General features: G+C 40.1%; 1 protein-coding gene across 1 annotated transcript in view; it reads right to left on the reverse strand.

Moving 5' to 3' along the window:
* The window catches only part of IMPG1 (interphotoreceptor matrix proteoglycan 1), a 106,005-nt gene that overhangs the window by 4,628 nt on the left and 82,473 nt on the right, over positions 1-18,904 (reverse strand). The window contains exon 15 of the mRNA XM_016141665.2: positions 2,641-2,833. Within this exon, the coding sequence (XP_015997151.2) occupies positions 2,641-2,833 (193 nt within the window). The remainder of the gene's footprint in view (positions 1-2,640; positions 2,834-18,904) is intronic.

Here is an 18,904-nt window from a genome sequence, read left to right on the forward strand (position 1 = left end):
CTTTTATTCCATATATTTGCTATGCTTTTACTTACATATTTGATTGTCGGTATTTGATGATTTGTTGCTGACAAAATAGCAATGCCATGCGGTTGAACCCAATATGCTTAAAAGTATATAATTTCATTATTAATTTATTACATCAAGAGGATCTACTATCCTGCAATCGACTTTTCCCATTGAATGAAATGTCTTGGTTTTTTCATATGGCAGCTCCAGTAGAGCTATATTATTGCTTTTAACTGCTGTGTTCCATAGTGACTAATACAACACACTATGGATGATTTAACTATTTCCCTCATACAACAGGGCTGTACAGTTGTTTCCTTATTCAAAGCAATGATGCTGTGAATATTTTTATACAGCTGTCTTAGTGCACAAGTGCAATTATTTTTGTAGGAATAATTGTTTAAAAGTAGAATATCTGAGTCAAATTGAAAAGTTTATACATAGTAACAAATATTTATTGAAAAGAGGTTTTTCCAATTTACACACCCACCAACAGTGCTTGATCGAACTAGCTTTCCCTCATGTTACCCACATTGGATATTATCCACCTTTTTCTTGCCAAACTCATGAATAATAAATTATATCTCCTTATTGTCTTTGACTTCCTTGGTCATAGAGAGATCAAGCATTTTTTTCTATGTTTTATTGGTCATTTGGATTTCTTCTCTGCATTGTACCTCTGTATTTTCTTTGCTCATTTCAGTATTAGGATGTTTGTCCTATTGATGTGCAGAAACTCATTATTATGATGTTTATCCTTTAAGATATAAGATAGTTCATAAGTATTTCTCTTCTACCTTGTCATTTATGTTGATTTTATTTATGATGCTTTTTCCTTTATAGAAGTTCTCTTCTAACTGTCTTCTGGGATTGGTGTCTTAATTAAGGAAGGTTTTTTTCCAGCCCAAGATTATAAAAATATTTTTTAAAATATTTTTTTCTCATACTTTCATAGTTTTGATTTTAGGTTTGAATCTTTGATATGGAATTGATTTGTGTATAGTAAGAAACTTATTTTTTTCTAAATGGAAGGCCAATTGTACTCTAACCATATTGACCAGTCCATAATTTCCCTACTGATTTGAAAAGCTTGTTAAAATAAACTCCCTAATATGTAAGATTTTGTTTAGGGCTTATATTTGTTCTGTTGATCTATCATCTATCTCTGTGTCTATCTTAGTGTTATAAATATTTTTATCATATGTACTGCTATCTTACAGAGCAAACTCCCATCATTGTATTTCAACATTTTTATTTCTAGAGGAACTTTGGAACTGGGGTGTCAAATTCCATAGAGTCTTGTTAGGATTTTAATTAGGATTAACTTGGAAAAAATTGATAGCATCATCATAATTCTCACTTGCTCTTCCTAAAAATGCTTTGTAAACATAATTTTATAGACTCCTTGCAGCAACCCAGCAGGTGGGTTTTATTAGTTTCATTATACAATGAGGAAATTGAGGTTCAGAGAAGTTAAGGAATTTCTCCAAGGTCATTTGATCAGTAAACTGCCAAGCCAAAATTTTAATCACACTTTGTCTGACTCCAGAATATTGCTTCTTAACCATTATTGGATAGTTGTCTTTAAAGCATTGATACTTTAAAGGAACTGGGTATGTTACATCTAGAAAAAGGTTAAATGTCTCTTGTTCTTTATTGATTGAGTGTAGAAGCAGATCACCACAAGTCCCCCTGATGCACATTAGGGACTATGGTCACTAAAATACAGTACAAAATGGGATGCTCTAATAGAGACACGGGTCTGAGGTAATCAATATCAAGGAGATGTTCAGGCACATATGACTGGGAGCTCAGGACTGGTGAAGGCAAGACCGGCTCACGTGGAAGCCTTGTGAGGGAAGAGTCTACAGTGTGGATTTCATTGGGGTGTCACAAGGCTTGTAGAAGAATTAGGAACCTTTGTCTTCCCTGTCTGTTCATAAGGCCACCTACCCCCGAAAGTCTGAGTCATGAACAGAAGGCCAGTTATACCTTGCCTCCTCCTCCTTCCAAAGAGCTTCTCTTAACCTTTCCATTGGAAATTAATTTGACATATCATAGCACATCTATAGAATGGACTACTATGTAATCATCAAGTATGACACATCGGAAAATATTTAGTGACATGGGGGGAATGTCGAAAAGCTGACTACAAAATAAGAAGCCAGGCTTTTGTCTTAATTCTCATAATTTTCTGTTTTCTAGTTTTCTTATGATGAAAGCTATTATGTTTGTAAATGGAAAAAAAGTGAGTATTACATATACACACACACGTGCACACACCAATTAAGATAGTAGACCATGTGGTATTCTGTCCTAAAGCTGACACAGGCTGTTTTTTCTTTATGTATTGGTCTTAAGGAAATATTGTAGAAAGGTTTAGAGCAATGATCTCTAAAAGCGGTCGTTGGACCAGCAGGATTAGCCTTACCTGTGCCCTCCCCAGACCTATTGAATCAGAAACAGAGCCTAGCAGAGCCCAGCCATGTGTGTTTCAACAAGTCCTCCTCCAGGAAGAGTCTGATGCTCACCGAAGTTTGATCACCATGGGTTTAAAGGACCATACGATAGGTTTCTCAGAATTCCAAGTAACAAACTCTTGGGTTTCTAAAGTTAGTGTGCTCAACCTACCTGCACAGGGCTCCATTTCCCTGGACCTCACATCCCTCTCCAGGAGCACAGAGGCCCAGGTTCTGGTGGTCCAGGTGGCTCTGGCTCTCATACCCCGGTTTGCAACGACACTCTGCTTCTTCGGTCCACTCATTCTTTACACACTGGGCAAATTCACCGCAGGCCAAGAATTTGCAGGGATCTGCTTGATCAGCTGTAAGAGACGGGGCAGATTTTAATGAAGGCATGAATGCTTGAGCAGTGGATCTGACAGAAGTCAAAGGTAAGAGACCAAATATATTTGTTATCACCTCATTTTGGAGAGGGTTGTACAATAGCAATAACAGACTAGAGTGAAAAGAGAACCATACATTTTTGTATCTTTGAAAAACGAGTTTATAAACACAAGTGATAATAAATATATTTAGCTCAAAATATAATTGTGCACTAACTTTGTTGTCCAATAGCATCATCTAAAAGCCTTGTTAAAATACAGATTCCTGGTTTCATCCTCAGGGTTTCTGATGCAAGAGGGTTGGGATGGGGACTGAGAATCTGTGTTTCTAAGGAGGGTCCTGAGTGATGTTGATGCATCTAATCTGGAGAGCACATTTTGATAACCACTGCATTAGAGAATTAAGATTTTTCAGTTAGGTATTTTTTAAGGTAAGCATTTTCTGCAGAGATGAGCTGTAAATATATATATATATATTTAGATCAGGTATACTTCATAAAGTAACAGCCATTTATGTGGACAGTTTTGAGAACTCGGGATGATTTTCTGATTTAAAAAATATCTTTCTCTTAGTCTCTTGCCAATTCTTAAGGCCCTAATGTTAGAGATGTCATTCTTTTGGATTATTTTTCCTGTATTAAAATTCAAATAGACCCGTAGTCTGGATTTTTTTTTTTTTTTTTTTTGGTCATTAATTGTTTTCTTTTACTATTCTTAATTCTGTAGGATTGTCTCAAATGCCTTGTAAAGTGGATTATAAATCATGAGAATCTCAGAATGTTTAGCTCTGGAAGCCCTGAGGCTCTGCTAGCCTTTCTCTGTCTTTATAAAGCTGAGCAGGCTGAGCTCTCAGGCGGAGTCCCCACATGCCAATGGCAGAATCAGAACAGGCCTCTCATCCTGAGACCATTGTTATTTCTGTCTTGGAAGTGTTTGCTGCCAAATCAGAACAGCCATTTATCCTTCAGATTATTCTTTCAAAAGCACCTATTATGTATAAGGAACCAGGAGACAGGTAACCCTGTATAAAGCCATTCTTCTAAGGAGCATAGGGGAAGGTACAGAATGCTTCTATACAAGAAGCCCTGTACCTTGTCTAGAATAAGAGCCCTAAATACGAGCTCTAAATGTAAGGCAGAGATCACCATGAAAGAGATTATTTGAACTGAGTATTTAAAGTGTATTGCATCTGTACATGCAAAGACTGAAAAAGACATCCCAACTGCATCCAGCAGAATGAGCAGAGTGGCACAGAGGTGGGAAATCGACAGACATGTGCAGAGGGAGCAGGGGAAGCCTGGTTTGGAGGGAGCAGAGACTCCTAGATAGCAGGAAGGGAACTCAGACTGGAAAGATAAGTTAAGGCCATACTCTGGTAGGTCTTGAATGCCCTGCTAAAAAATTTGGCCTTTAAAGGCAGGTGGGAACCAGAGGGGATTTTGGGGTGAGGAAGGGATACAGTCAGAATTGTGCTTTAGAACATATGGAAATAGAATTTTCAGAATTAAGATAATTTCCGTGGTCATTTGGTATTTCCCATTTGCAGAACTCTCAGCAGGACTTAATAAGTTTTATACTAAAAAGAAGTTCGGTGACTAAATAAGTTTGTTTGTTTGTTTGTTTGTTTGTTTACTTTGGTTTGTTTTAATGCAGGGCAAGATAAATATAATAGGTTTCTCTCTTTCCCTTGCTCTCTCCCACTTCCTCCAACCTTACCCCTTGTTGTTTTAAACCTCTTAGGGTCATTAATAAGGTAATATCTATTGTGAATCTTCAATCAGAGAACACAGTCAACTGCTTTGCCAAATTACCAACCACTGAAACTGTGAACAGGTCATTGGTGGACACCTTATGAGGTGAGAATTTCAAAGAAGGGCTATGTTCACTGTCCTCATCCAGCACCTCCTTTTGGTGGAAGAAGCGAGAGCGAGTGCGAGAGCGAGGGCGGAGAGAGACCAGTGGGCAGGAACCGGCCTTTGAAAGCATATTGCTGGGTTTTCCAGCAGGCTAGACCTGTTAAAAGTCTATGCAAAGTTGTATTTCTCTGCAGGTTGAGGGGCCCATATGGACAACCGGGCCCACTAATGGGAACTGGCTTTCCCTGCCTCACAGTTCTTAAAGCTGGCCACGTTACGGGATCCTTGCACTGTTTGGAAAATAACTCAGATTTACCCCAGTAGCTCAGGTGATTCACTCACAGGGCCTGGTTTAATAAATAACAGACGTCAGCAACTTTATGTTTAGGACTTTAGTCTCAAAACAGAAGCCAAGAGGGAACACAGTCAGAGGCTCCATTTCCCTCCCTCTGCAGTGGAGAAATATGTTTACATGAGAAGCTGACTGAATGCATGAATTCTGCCCACTTGAAAAGTAATAGGAAATGTGTGATAACCAAATAAGTTTCCAGTTATAAAAAGGTTACTGTTTCACCATGATTTATTTTTCAGCACAGCCAGGCACTTTCTACGTACCAGTAAAGCTGAACAGAAAACAATAAGGCAACATTGGAGAAATGACTTTATCCAAATTTTGGGGCCCTGATCTGGTGGGTTTGAAGAACAAATGCACCTAGTTTATCGGTTACTTGTTTATCTCATGTTATTTATTCAGGACCCACCTAAAGATAAGAAGTAGGAGATTTCAAATCACTGAACTTAGTTTCTGTTTGCTGTGTACCCTTCTTGGAAATTAAGACAACATTCATTCACTCAACAAATATCAGCTCAGTCCTTCAACATCTGCAGCACCGAGAATTTCAGAACAACAAATGGCTTTTGATTTTACCTTTATATTATAGATAAAATTTTAGAGCTAGAAGGTATTTTAGAGGCCTTCTTGACTAATTTGCTCACTTTGCAGATAAGGAAGCTGAGACTCAGTGAAGCTGAGCGTTGCCAAAATTATGACCATTTGCCCTCAAATTCTCTAACTCCCACCCCACCTCTCGTGGACTGCATGAGAAGTTCCAGAGAAGGAAAGATCCCTAAAGGGGAGCCCGTGGCCCATGGCCTATAAAGGTTATTGCAGTTCATTGGAATCATAACAGAAAAGACCATATTTACAACAATTTGTGAAGCAACTCATGCTGCTTCCAATCTTATACCTTAAAAAATATTTTCCCCAGGTGTGTTGGACTTTTGACAAAAACTGAGAACTGGATGTGAGCTAACTCTGGGGAGGAAGCATCATGGAAGAGAAGAGAGTGACTTTACGATGAATGAAAGTTTAGTAGAAATTTTTTAAGAAAGCTTTCCCTATGTTATCATTTTCTTTCTTTGTCATATCCCAGACATTTCTCCTTAGAATGATGGGCCATACAACTATTTGCCCCTTCCTTAACACAGCCCTAGAAATTTGCACAAAGCAAACTAGTCTGAACCTCCCACTCTCTGCTCTTGATTTAGTGAATATCAATAATGTAAACATTATGTAGCAACAACCTAAGATGCTCTGTTCTGAATATGGTCTGTATTTTTGGAAAGAGGAAGGAGAATGAAACTTGAGATCAACAGTCAATTAGGAAGAGAACAGCTAGATGCCACTTTCTAGAAAAATATTTTCAAATCATATCAAAGTGGTGTGTGGATTTGAGAAGATGAAGTCCTCATGATTGCTCTCTGGATTAATTGGTCTATAATTGCCTTAGCTTCCTGGATTTGCTTAAATTTCCTTTAAATAGATCATTTTTATGGTGGCAAAATCAATTTCCTGTCCTTAACCCATTTGGATAGCTCCTCTGCAGAGCAAATTTGACAATCCCTCCATAGAGGCAGCCAGGGCGTTGGCCTGAGTGAGTCCAATGGTGTCAGTAGCTGCTCCTTTGCAGGTGGTGGGAAAGGTCCAAGTCCATCCTGGCATCCAAAGGTCTTGGTTTAGTCCTTAGCTTCCCATGTGGACTCTTGATGCAGTTGGAGCATTAACGACGTTCCCTTTCAGGCTTTTTTCCCCCGATGTGGCCCCAGGGATCATGATCCCAAACCTTCACCAGGAGTTTCACCAGGAGCACAAGGACAATATTTATATAGCAGTCCCCCTCTTATCTGAGGGCAAGATGTTCTAAGACCCCCCAGTGGATGCCTGAAACCACAAATAGTACTGAACCCTATGTATACTGTTTTTCCTACACATACATACTTATGATAAAGTTTAATGTACAAATTAGACACAGTAAGAGATTAACAGCAATAACTAGTAATAAAATAGAGCAATTATAATAAAATACTATAATAAAAGTTATGTGAATGTGGTATCTTTCTCTTCCTCTGTCTCTGATAACCAATATGACAATTGATATGGCTACTAAGTGACTATCGGGCAGAGAATGTATGCAGTGTGGATACACTGGACAAGGGATGATTCACGTCCCAGGAGGGATTGAATGGAATGGCTTGAGATTCATCACACTACTCAGAAAGGTGTGCAATTAAAACTTATAAATTTTTTTATTTCTGGAATTTTCCATTTAATATATTTGGACCTTGGTTGACCGTGGTAACTGAAACCTCAGAAAGAAAAAAGAGTGGATAAGGGGGTACCACTATATAAACAGGGAGCTCACATTTATTGAAGTGGTAGTGTGCCGGATATTTTAAACAAGTCTTTATTAATATTCACAACAATCTTCTAAGATAGATATCGCTGACCTCACTTTCACAGATGAGAAAATTAAAGCCCATAGTTGCTAGTCAGTATGACCCAAGATTGACATATCTGCAGGTCTGTTTACAATGTTTGTCTTTTGACATTATTCTAGCGGTTTTCAAATATGGGGTTCCAAGGGGTAATAGAGGATGAGGGACAATGAGTGAGAGGCCCTGCCACCCACTGCCAGCATCACCACTCTCATCAGTTTACATATCAGACTTCTGCCAATGCTTTTCTTTGAACTAAAGAAAGGCTCTCCCAAATAAACAAAAGCTCAAAACCATCGTCTGCTACCACACCTTCATGAAGCAGAAAGCAGAATGTTTCCTTGCAGAAGGTACAATCTGACCCTATAGGAAGCTCCACATTTGTTTCTGTTTTTCAAATGTGACATCAATGAACATGGCTTGAAATAAGTGAGCTGGCCATCAAAAGGCACTTGGAAATATTTGTATCATTCTTGGATTTCCAGCTTAAGCACATTTTCTGTATCAGTTTCTCCCCTGGATTTGCTTATATAATGGCTTTCCTATGCATTCCAAAGGGCATTCCCAATTGGCTGACTGAGGAAGGATGTGTGTCTCTCAGCTGTCCATCAGTGATCAAAAAGCATTCAAATGAATGTCCTTGGCCCGCAGGGAACACTTTGAGGCATTTTACAGTTAGAGTTAAAAAGATTATGGTCCTGGTCATCAAGAAGTTTATAAATTTAAGAAAGAGGTATGAGGACTACACAGATTGACTAAATATGAAACCAAGTAGAACTCTGAACCTGCCGCTTGCTGTTAGACTCAGAACCTGGTTGATCAGCCATATTGTTAAACCACCGGTAACCTACAAAACAAAGGAAGTTTCCCGCAGAGATTAACAACTATTTACCCACACCATGAAAGGAAAACAGGAAAACGAAGAGTTTAAGCTATACCTTGCACAAGTTAAACCCAACCATCCATTCCATTCTTTACTCCTTATAATCAGTAATTTTTCATAGAAACTGAAAAACAGATATAAACCTAATTCCTCTAACACTTGGGGTCTCACCCTCTGACTCTGAGAGGAAACCACACTCCAAGGAGCGTTATTCCTCCTTTAATAAACTTTTCTTTGTCTCTAACTCTGGCTCGCTCTTGAATTCTTTCCTGAGCGGAGCCCAGGACCCTCGCTTGGGGGCGGTAGGGCTGCATGAAATCCTCGGAAATTCACAGGTCGCTTATGGTCTAAGACTGCCTTTTCCGAATCTCCTGTTTCTGGTCTTAAGTGCACTTAGGCTTGTCAGGCCTGAAAATAAATTCTCCCTGTCTTCCATGTCTCCAAGGACCTCCGGTCGGCATTTCACCAACTTCAGTTCATTATGTCCCTGCCTACCCCCACCCCTTCACGCGCCCTACAACCTTGGGGCCTTGTATTGATTGCTTTTTCTGTTCCTTTCTTTATCGTTTCTTTGTCACTCTTTATCATCTCATCATCCCTTCTCTCGCGGTGTCTCAGCACTTGCGTTGCCCAGGACGTGAAGCATCTCCTTTGACTGGGTCCAGTCCTAGAGCCGGTTTCAGCTCAGTTTGCCTGAAACTCAGGCTTCACCTGGGCAGGCCAATGCTGAGGGCCTATTGGGACTTCGCAGACTTTTTTTTTTTCTTTTTTCTTTTTTCCCTTCATTTCAAACCGATGAAACCTAATGCTCACTAGATGGCGCCCAATAGCAAAAGAAGTAGGAATAGAGTCAGGGGATGAAATTTAAAAGCCCCAACTGAGTCTGTCTCCTTAAAAACCGCTGCGCGGTGCGCCTTGCTGGAGAGACGCGGGGTCTGGAAGGAATTAGCGCGGTGGCACAAGCAGCTCCAGGGGATCGCTGATAGAGCCATTATTACTGCGTGATTACCGCGCAGATTGAGCCTGGCTGGTTGGGGAATGTAGTGGAAACTCCTGGAACATGTTTTCCCATTTTCAAAAAGGCAGAGCTATAAGGGCTCTGGAGTTCCGAGGCCGGCGGACCCGCTGCCCCTAGGGCCCCGCCGCCCCTAGGGCCCAGCCACCCGGAGTGACCAAGCCTCACGCCAGAACGGAACGAACAGACGTCCCAAGAGTGGGCGTGGGTAAACCCTAACACTTGCGCGCTCCTGCACACTGTGGGGTGGGGGTCCGACAGCTGCAAAGCTGCCTCGCCCTCGCCTCCCCCACTTATAACCAAGGCTTTTCGTGCCGATTTTGTTGAAGGGGAGGTTGGGAGGGGTCGGTACTTTGCCTGGGGCGTCAGAGAATGTCAAACCTGCACATTTCAATAAATAGTAATTTGCAGGGCACAGGACTTGTGGCCTTAGCCCACCATACTTTTAGGGGTTCACCAACAGGTTTTAAATTCTTAGAATCAGGAGAAAAAAATAATAATATAATGCAAACTGCATTATATTCACTTCTATATAATGCAGTCATACGACATAATTTTTAATTTTGTATTAGTTAATATAATGAAAGCAAAAGGGCCTAGAGCCCAGAAAATCCTAAAGCAGCACTGAGTCTGTTCCCTTCCCAAGGCATTGATCGCACTTTAATACAGTGCTTTGGGGCTCGGCATTTAGTAATTTGAATAAATATGGTCTACTGAGGCTTCATCTAAGATGTAAGGCAGGGGCATCATCTTCCACAGAGGCCCGTTGGGCTTATTTCCCCAAATCCTGAGAACATTCCGGGATTTGGCTGTACCTGCAGAGAGAGTGAACCAGCTCATCATCCCTGCTGTCAATGCTGAAGCCTCCAGGAAAGTACCATGTGTGTGAAGGACTGATTCCCATCAATGGTCGGTGGCCTTGGGAATGTAGGTTAGCATCTTTAGGTCTCACTTTTCCCTTATATAAAATGGGGTATTTACACCAGGTGATCACTGATGTTCCTCCAGCTCATTCCAGGCGTTGTACCACAACAAAGGGCAGGAGCATTAGCTGGACACGGTGGCACATACCTCTAGAACTGTTGATGCAATACGGCAATTAGAATTTTATAATAAATCTGCATTTAAGTTAAAGTTTCATTGTTTTATGACACTTTATTATTTGCCAGACTGTTTCGCATATAGCTTATTGCCGAAGGGTAGGATTAGAGTGAGAATAATTATTTTGTGATAAATAGCACACAGCCCAGCACCATGTATGTGGTGGGAACTTGATACACATTCGTGGAACTGAGTAAGTTATTAACAGGCGTTCTTTCTGGTTTAAAGGGGCATGCAGTGTGAGAAACTTTGGGTTTCATTTCAGTTCATTCTCAAGAACCACCACCATAAACTTCTTATAGTAGGCTCTCAGTAACTCTTTCTTACATGAGTGGGTGAGTGAATAACCATACACATCTTAACCTGGATGGGAGGTGGAAGAATTTTCTCCACTATCAGTCATTATTTTTATCTGCTAAACTGAGGTTTTTGGTGGTGAACACACAATGCAATGTATATGTGCCCCACTGTTGAATTGTACATCTGAAACTAACTGGATTTCGTTAACCAATGTCACTATGATAAAAATAAAAAAATAAGTAACTAAAAAAATAAAATAAACTGAGGTGTTCGGGGTACATTAGTGTTAGGGCCTGAGTGTCCCAGGGTCAGCAGGTAGAGTGAAAACTCTAATAAAGGGGCTGTGGGAGGTGGCTCTGCAGCTGGGCTGTGGCCTCAGCTTGTATGGAGGCATTTGTGACAAGGGGTTGGATGAAGGGCTCCAACAGCATCTTAAGAAAGCTCCATAAATTGGTTCAGGTGTGAGATGAGGGCACGGATTGAAACTCTGGAGAATGGCAAAGAGGCATCTGGCAGTGCAATTGGTACTGGGGTTCTCTAATGGAAACAGGTATTAACAGAAGATCCCTAGTGATGGCCCAGGAGGCACAGGTTAGCAGCAGTGTAACGGAGGAGACAGTGTTGTAAGAGATGCCTGCAGTCCTGGCAGGATGCCTGGTGCTTGGAGCGACAAGGTCACACTACAGGGAGGGCGAACACGCCTTACCTATTCTGGGACTTCTTGCTCTAGGCACAAGGATAAGAAGAGGGAGTAGCTGATAACAAGGTGGTGGCCTTGAGGCTGAATTTGGGAGTTGACTGTAATCTGTGATTACTAATCTGATTGTAACTAATAATAATAACAAAGCCAGCTTTGTGAGAGAGTAAAAAGCCCTGGAGACAGGGGTGGGGGAAGCTAGCATTGCCATTCATCCCCTCTCCCTTATTCATGTTAATTCTTGCATTTTCAGGCTCTGATTTTTCTTCCGAACCGTCTCCGCAACAGACAGGGACAGAGATACAGGAGATTCGCTGGGGGGAGGGGATATGGAGGGTGGTAAAAGGAGAGGGGAGTCTCCTGGAAGGAGAATTCCTGCGACTGCCCCACCTGGGAAGGGATACTCCTGGCAGAGCCAATAGTACTCATTTTTTCTCAATAGATTACACAGCCTTAGTAAACCCAGTAGGAGGGCTGATAACACTCTTTTTTATGAAGAGGCAGTAGGTAGAGCTGAAAAAACACATAACACTGCTGTCGAATTCCAGCTATAAGCACTTGGTTACTATGGGGCCAGCAAGTTACTCACACTTCTCTGAAACAGTTTCTCCAACTGTGTAATGGTAGTGGTGGTGGTGGTGGTGGGTGGGTGGGTAATAATACCTGCTTTGTGTAGTTACTTATTAAGATTGAAAAATAGTGTCAATTAATAGTAGGTATTACTGTGTTTATTGTCATTATTATGAGTGACATCTAGTACCTTTTCAGAGCTAGTGACTAGATGGAGGTCTTATAAATTATGTAACTTTCCAGAGAAAATGATTGTTGATCCATCCACACGTTCTGACTGGCAGCATCTTGGATGTTATACTGCAATTAATTTCAATATTTATCATTTACCAGTCTTGAAGTCTGCCCCTTTTTGAGGTGGCTTCTTAGGAATTCAGGGAGAGAATAAGTTAGAATAAGTAGTTTTGCATATTTGAAATTTTCAACCTGCACAGCAAACTGGAATAAAAGCCTTCCATGCTTCTGAAGAATTTTCATCGCAGCCTAAAGCAAGAATGACTGTAGTTGCCAGGGATGTTGGCGGAATACTGAGTGAGCCGTGATTTATTAGGTATTTCAGTTGCTAAATAACAGATAGTTCTAACATTGGTTTATATATTTTTGTCTCGCAGATTCATTTATTCAGGGAATTTTCAAAAGGCGAATAGCTAACTATGTGTAGTAATAACTGTCGCTTCTTATATCTCTGTACCTCTGCGGACATTATTTAGCCTAACCAATTGCTGACCCTCATTTGGAGGACACATCCTGGAATTCAGATACTGATCTGAATGTGGAACGATCCTCTTCTAGAAATCTCATGATAATTTTCAATTTTTCTCTTCTCTATAGTCCAGAAGTAGTAATGGAATACTATTTCCCTCTTCCAGCATTACTCCCACAAACTAATTTTCCTCCCTCCTTGACATTTACCCAAAAGAAAAGACACGATAAAGACTTCACTGGCTTTTGTTTCAAATTTTGTAAGTGGAACTTAATAATTGGTCTGTCTGAGCATTGCCTGTAAATATAATAAAACTGCGGCATAGATAAGAAATGCTAAACCCTCTGACCAAGACCATCTTACAGTTCCCCTTGGCATGGCTAAGCTTTACTCAGCCTTCTTCCTGACTCTAGGCCTCTAACTTCCCTTTTCTTAAAGCAGTTAGTTTAGAAACCTTGTAATTATAAATTCATTCTGTGCCCTTTTTGAGATGTAAATCTCTTTAAAGTTTTTGACAATGTTACAACTCTGGACTGTCTTACTCCAGGCCCTGGGAGCCATTCCTTTGCAATGTAACCATCTAGGAAAAAGCGTCCCCCATCTTCCAGTCTCCGGAGAGTAGGAGCCTTGTTCCAAGCTATAAGATAGGAAGTGGACAGGGCATGGTGATTTTCTCATTTTCCACTTCATCCCAACCCCAGTGAAATCTGGCCTGGGCTCTTGCCACTCCGCTAGATTGCTTTTGCAAAGAGTTCTAATGACCTCTGAACTGTCAACTTAAATGTCCTAATCTACTGATCACTCACAGCTGCTGAAATTGCTGACCCGTCTCCCCTGTGCTCCTCTTTTCCTGGTTTCTGCAACATCATCTTCTCCTGGCTCCCTTCACTGACAGCTCTTCTATTTCAGCATTAAGTGTTGGAATTTCTCAGAGTTCCATTCCCAGTTCTCTTTTCCTCCCACTCTGCACATTGCTCTGGGCCTTTTTTTTTTTTTTTTTTTTAACTTGTTCTCAGGTTTCAACTTGTATACTTGAACTATATACTTTCAGCACTAGCCTCTTCCCTGGCCTTGACCCACTTTATAGGCCAGAGGTCAATTCACCAAATATTCATTTCCTTAAAACTGATATGCCCCAACACATCTTTTGAAGTATTTTTATATTATTAATATAGTTTATTAATTCTTGTTTTATTTTTGAAGTTAAGTGTTTAAAAATGAAATCATCTAAATAGTACTCTGTAACTGTTTTATATTTTTACTATGTATTTTTCAAATTTGCAGTATTTTGTAAATGAGAAAATATGTTGTTATTTTATAATCTTGAGAATACTTTAAGGACCATTTAGTATTACGTTTGAAGACTTTTTGAGTATTACATAATTTTATTTAAGTTGAACTTTAAAGGACCATAAGTTGTTTAAGAAAAGAAAAGAAAAGAAAGGAAAAGAAAGGAAAAATAGGATACCCATGTAGATGCGAATAGATTGGGCAGGGGCTCTTAGACTAACTGGCTTTATTTATTTATTAAAAAAATTTTTTTTTCTTTAACAGGAAGCCTGGAACCAAACTCTGGCTTTAAATGAGCTGGCTCAGCATGGCTTTCCATTCCTTCCATGCTGAACCCACTTCCCTTCCTCCTGCTAGGTATCGCTCCCAGAAATGTCTGCATCAGCCTCCTGCCCTTTGTTGAACAGCCCCTCCCACCCTTCTCTGCCAGGGCCCACCACCATCATATACCAAGGCATTATACACTCAATATTGCCACCTGCCTGGGAAGCCCGCCATGACATCCCTTTGCCTCTGCTGCAGAATTTACTGCTCTCTCCTCTGTGCTTTGTAGCATTTCTGTTCGTATCCTGATGATTGTATTTAGCAGACTCTATTATAACTTTTTATATATGTATCTATTTCTCCTTGAGGGTAGAATGGGCTTGAATCACCTTTGGGTCCTGGCACCCATAATAGTGCCTTACTGGTGGCAAATAATCTCTAAGTGTTTACTGAGTACAAGAATGAACAGAGATCTGAATCATGATGACATTATTATTTACAAAGATAATGACCTGTGGGAGTTAGAGGCTGGGAAATCTTCTACGTTTTAAAAAAAATCACCTGACATTTGGAAATAAGGAGAAAAGCTGACCATGTGACTTTCAGTGTTGCCCTAGAGCAATAATAGTTAGTAAACAGGGATTGCCTGTGGGCCAATCCAGCCAGCCATCTTTTTACAGAGGCAAGCTAGGTATGGTTTTTAGGTTTTTAAATTTTTATTTAAGCAAATTTATAATATCCTGGATTTTATCATTTGGCTCGCAGAGCCTAAAGTATTTACTATCAGGCTCTTTTTAAGAAACAATTTGCTGAGCCCTAGCAGGCAATAACTTTGATTGGCCTATCATTTACCATTGGCATTTTATAACTCTATAAAATTAGAAGTTATAGAAAATGAATAAGATACAATGATTGTATTTCTTGTTTTTATTCAGCTTAATCTTATTTCATCATTGTCCTTTGTTCTTTGGCTGTATAAAATTTCTGTTTCTGTATCTTCTTTAAACCATGATTATCATTTTAACAATTCTCTTATCAATTAGTCGAATAAAACTGTGACATATGCTCACTTTCTGTTTGTATGCCAATTATGTTTTTCATATTTTGAAGATTATTTTTTGATAATGGTTGGGGAAGAAAGGGTGGGTAGAGACAGCAGCTCTCAAGCTCAGGGAACATTGGACACAAGGTGAGAGACTCTGTATTGTAAGGTAACCCTACTTTTAATCTCCTTTTTCTCCCAAGAAGGTGTTAAGGAAAGGCCCAAGCGATAAGACACCCAATAACTGAGTTGTGCTATATGTGGCCATCCTGGATGGGACATGGTTAAAGGTATAGGATGCTTTCTCCATTTTCCAAGGATAAATTCTTGGGATCCTCTCCCATAGGCAAAGCTAAGTATTTATTCCTGACATACAGTATTACCAGCAGCTGTCCCTTTTCTCTCTAAAGATTTCTCCTTTAATTCTCTTTCAAGGAGAATTTTCTCAACAGATTGGACTAATGCCAATGAGTTTAAGCAAATATTGGCAAGATCAAACCTGAATCAGGAAGGTTTCTTATATTTGTGAAAATGACCTTCTGGTATTATCTGGGGTTTTGATTATCAGTACCCCACGGAGTTATCTTACTACATACTGGAGGACGGCCACTGCAGTGCATCAGCCCAAGCCTTAGATGCTAGAAAAGACCATGCCAGCAATAGAGCCAGGGGGTGTGTAAATTGGAATTTGAGTCTTTGTTCTCCAGTAACCTGAGTAATTATCTTCATTCTGGATCCAGGGACCTGAGAGGCAGCAGATAAGTTGGTTGCACTGGTTGGTTGTACTAGGAGGACATTTTAATCAGTTCTACTGTCAATCACCATGACAGCTTACACTCAAGTATACTACCAAAAGGAGAAAATCTGGATCATTTAGTCATGCTAAAAAACTGGGAGCAAAATAGCTGTCATAGTCAAGATTTTTTTTTTTTAAAGAAAAAAGCTATTGAAAATTACCTGTATATTTTTCTTTACTTTATTTTAACATCTAGACACCCATTTCTCCTATCATCGAAACACCAAATTTGTGCTTATTTCCCCAAACTAAAATTGTATAGGAGAACTGATGTTAGAAACACTTTACTATAACCATATAGGTTTTTTTTTTTAGATCTGCATTTTTCAATTTCATATTTAAGAAGTTTTATAGGATTTGCAGAGTCATAGAAGTAGGAAATTAATTAGCTCTGTTCAGAAGCAATGGCTGTGAGTGTTTTGGGTTTGGGGGCTGTCTCCGCCTGGTTTGGAACAGGAAGGAGGAGCTGTGAGAATGGAGGTGGAGGGTGTTTGTGAGTCTGTGTCTGAGTGGGTCCCTGACCACAACTTGCTTTTGGGTGGCCACCTCCGTCTCCTCAGCAGCTACCACTTCCAATGTTAGCTCGTATTTCCGTGACTGACCCCTTTGTAGTTGGTGTCCTGCTTCTCCAACTCAGGTGCCAACAAGGATTCTTTCCTTGACTAAACTCTACTCAGGCTCCACTGAAGTTTTCAACTCAGCCTCTACCTTTGAACTTCTGTGCTGTCTCTTCATTGTCCAATGCTAGCAAGAATCCTGCCAAGTTGGTTTAGTTAGAATGCCCCCATGCTCCAAATCTGATCATTCTTGACATCTGATCAGATTCCTCATCCTCCACTGTCCCCTGCAGGCTGATGTCTGGTCACCCTCTCCTGCCTTCAACAAGAATCCTTTTAGGTCAGCTTAACCACCTAAAACCATCACCTCTGATGCTTCCATCCACCGCCCCCCCTTCCCTCCCCCGCACCCCTCCTGCTTGGCTGTAGGTTCCCACTTGCCCGTGCTGTCTGTATTCAGAGTTGAGACCACTCTCCCTCTCCACCCCAAGATCCCACTGCAGTTGTCCCTACAGCCCTCCAGACTGTCCTCCTTGAATGAAGTCTTCCTTGCTGACTTTAGTAAGTGATATTGAATAATTATTTCTTCAACAGTACTGGTTGTTTGTAGCTACAGCAGGCTGCTCAGCCCTCACCACCACTACCCACCACCACAAGTCGTCTCACTGCCTGAGACCAAGCAGGAGGGAGTAGAATTCTCTCAATTAATCTCTATCCGTACATCCTTTCATCTGTTTAGATACCATGCCTCAACAAAATGGAATTTTAAGAGACAACTCAGAGCTTTTTTTATTGTGGGATCACTCCTTAGTGATTCTCAGACTCACAAGAATTTGCAACTAAGTGTGGCATATCAGAAAGTCCTTATTACAAAGTTTGGTTTTTTTTTTGTTTTGTTTTGTTTTGTTTTGTTTTGTTTTTAAATGAATAAGGCATAGCTTTGATCCCAGCATCACTCTAAGGTGTCCCTCGTTGGCTACATGGCAAGATCCTTTGGGGAGGGACTGATTTTTCTACATTAATGTGTCATAAGGTTCTAGATCACCACTTATTGTTTTGTATTAAAAATGTAGAAGATGGTCAAAGCTGAACCATCAAGCACTTGCTGGTTACAAGTGGGTGAATCTACACGTTACCTTTGGTGCAATAACTAAACCAGGGTCCCTAGTGAGTTAGGAAGCCCCTGTACTCCTTGCCTGTCCTTCCCTGCTTGCCTATTATACCCAACTGTCTGCCCATCAGCCCTTGATTGGAAGAAACACTTTTGGGGGCAGGTTGGCACAGTGGCTTCTCACTCTAAATAGGAACCCTTTTGGATATTGGATTTCCCTATTTTGATTTTTATAATGAAATTTATAATGTTCATTTTTTTTTAACTTTTATAAAATCCATATTTGGCTTTCTAATTCTACTGTCCTCAAACTCTTTGGTTTAGGCATTTTTCATATTCTAGCTGTCTCACTACAGTCGTTTCTTGGCTGATGTCTCCCATTCATTTATTCACTGTTCTATAAATTTTCAATGTATTAAGAATTCAGATTTTCTCACTCTCCAAGTATCTGGTAAGAAACAGAGTAAGATAATTCCACAGGTTGTCCAGCACATTCTGGCTTTCCCCTATTGTTCCACCATTATACCTGGGGGTATTTCTTTGGTAGCTCAGTATAAATTTGGCTCCAGCAGGGACTGGAGCTGATGTTAGCACCATCCCATTTCTACTGCTATTGGCTTCTTAGAGGAAAGCTACATAGCTGCACTCTCACGAGAAATGAGTAAATTTAATTTCAGTTTCAACCTCCACACAAATACCTTGTCATCGTACTTTTATTGTTCTCTCTGGTACCCTATGCAGGTCACAAATCATTAGTCAATTTAATGATGACAATGTTGCAATATTAACTAAACATTTATGAGTTAACTACAGTGTGTCGAGTGTTATGTTATGTGTCATAAACACAATCCCTTCATATCTGTGGTTCCTCATCTGCGGATTCAAAGAAACTTGGATTGCAAATATTCAAAGGACAAGTTACATTGTGTTGACATGTACTATGAAGTTAGACTTACTATGGTTGTGTCTGTACTGAACATTCACAGACTTTACTTTTCTTGTCATTATTCCATAAATAATACAGTATAGTAATAATTTTATAACATTTACATTATTTTAGGTATTATAAGAATTCTAGAGGTGATTTAAA

This window comes from Rousettus aegyptiacus, unplaced genomic scaffold, assembly GCF_014176215.1.
Source record: "Rousettus aegyptiacus isolate mRouAeg1 unplaced genomic scaffold, mRouAeg1.p scaffold_m13_p_1, whole genome shotgun sequence".
NCBI classification, from domain to species: Eukaryota; Metazoa; Chordata; class Mammalia; order Chiroptera; family Pteropodidae; genus Rousettus; species Rousettus aegyptiacus.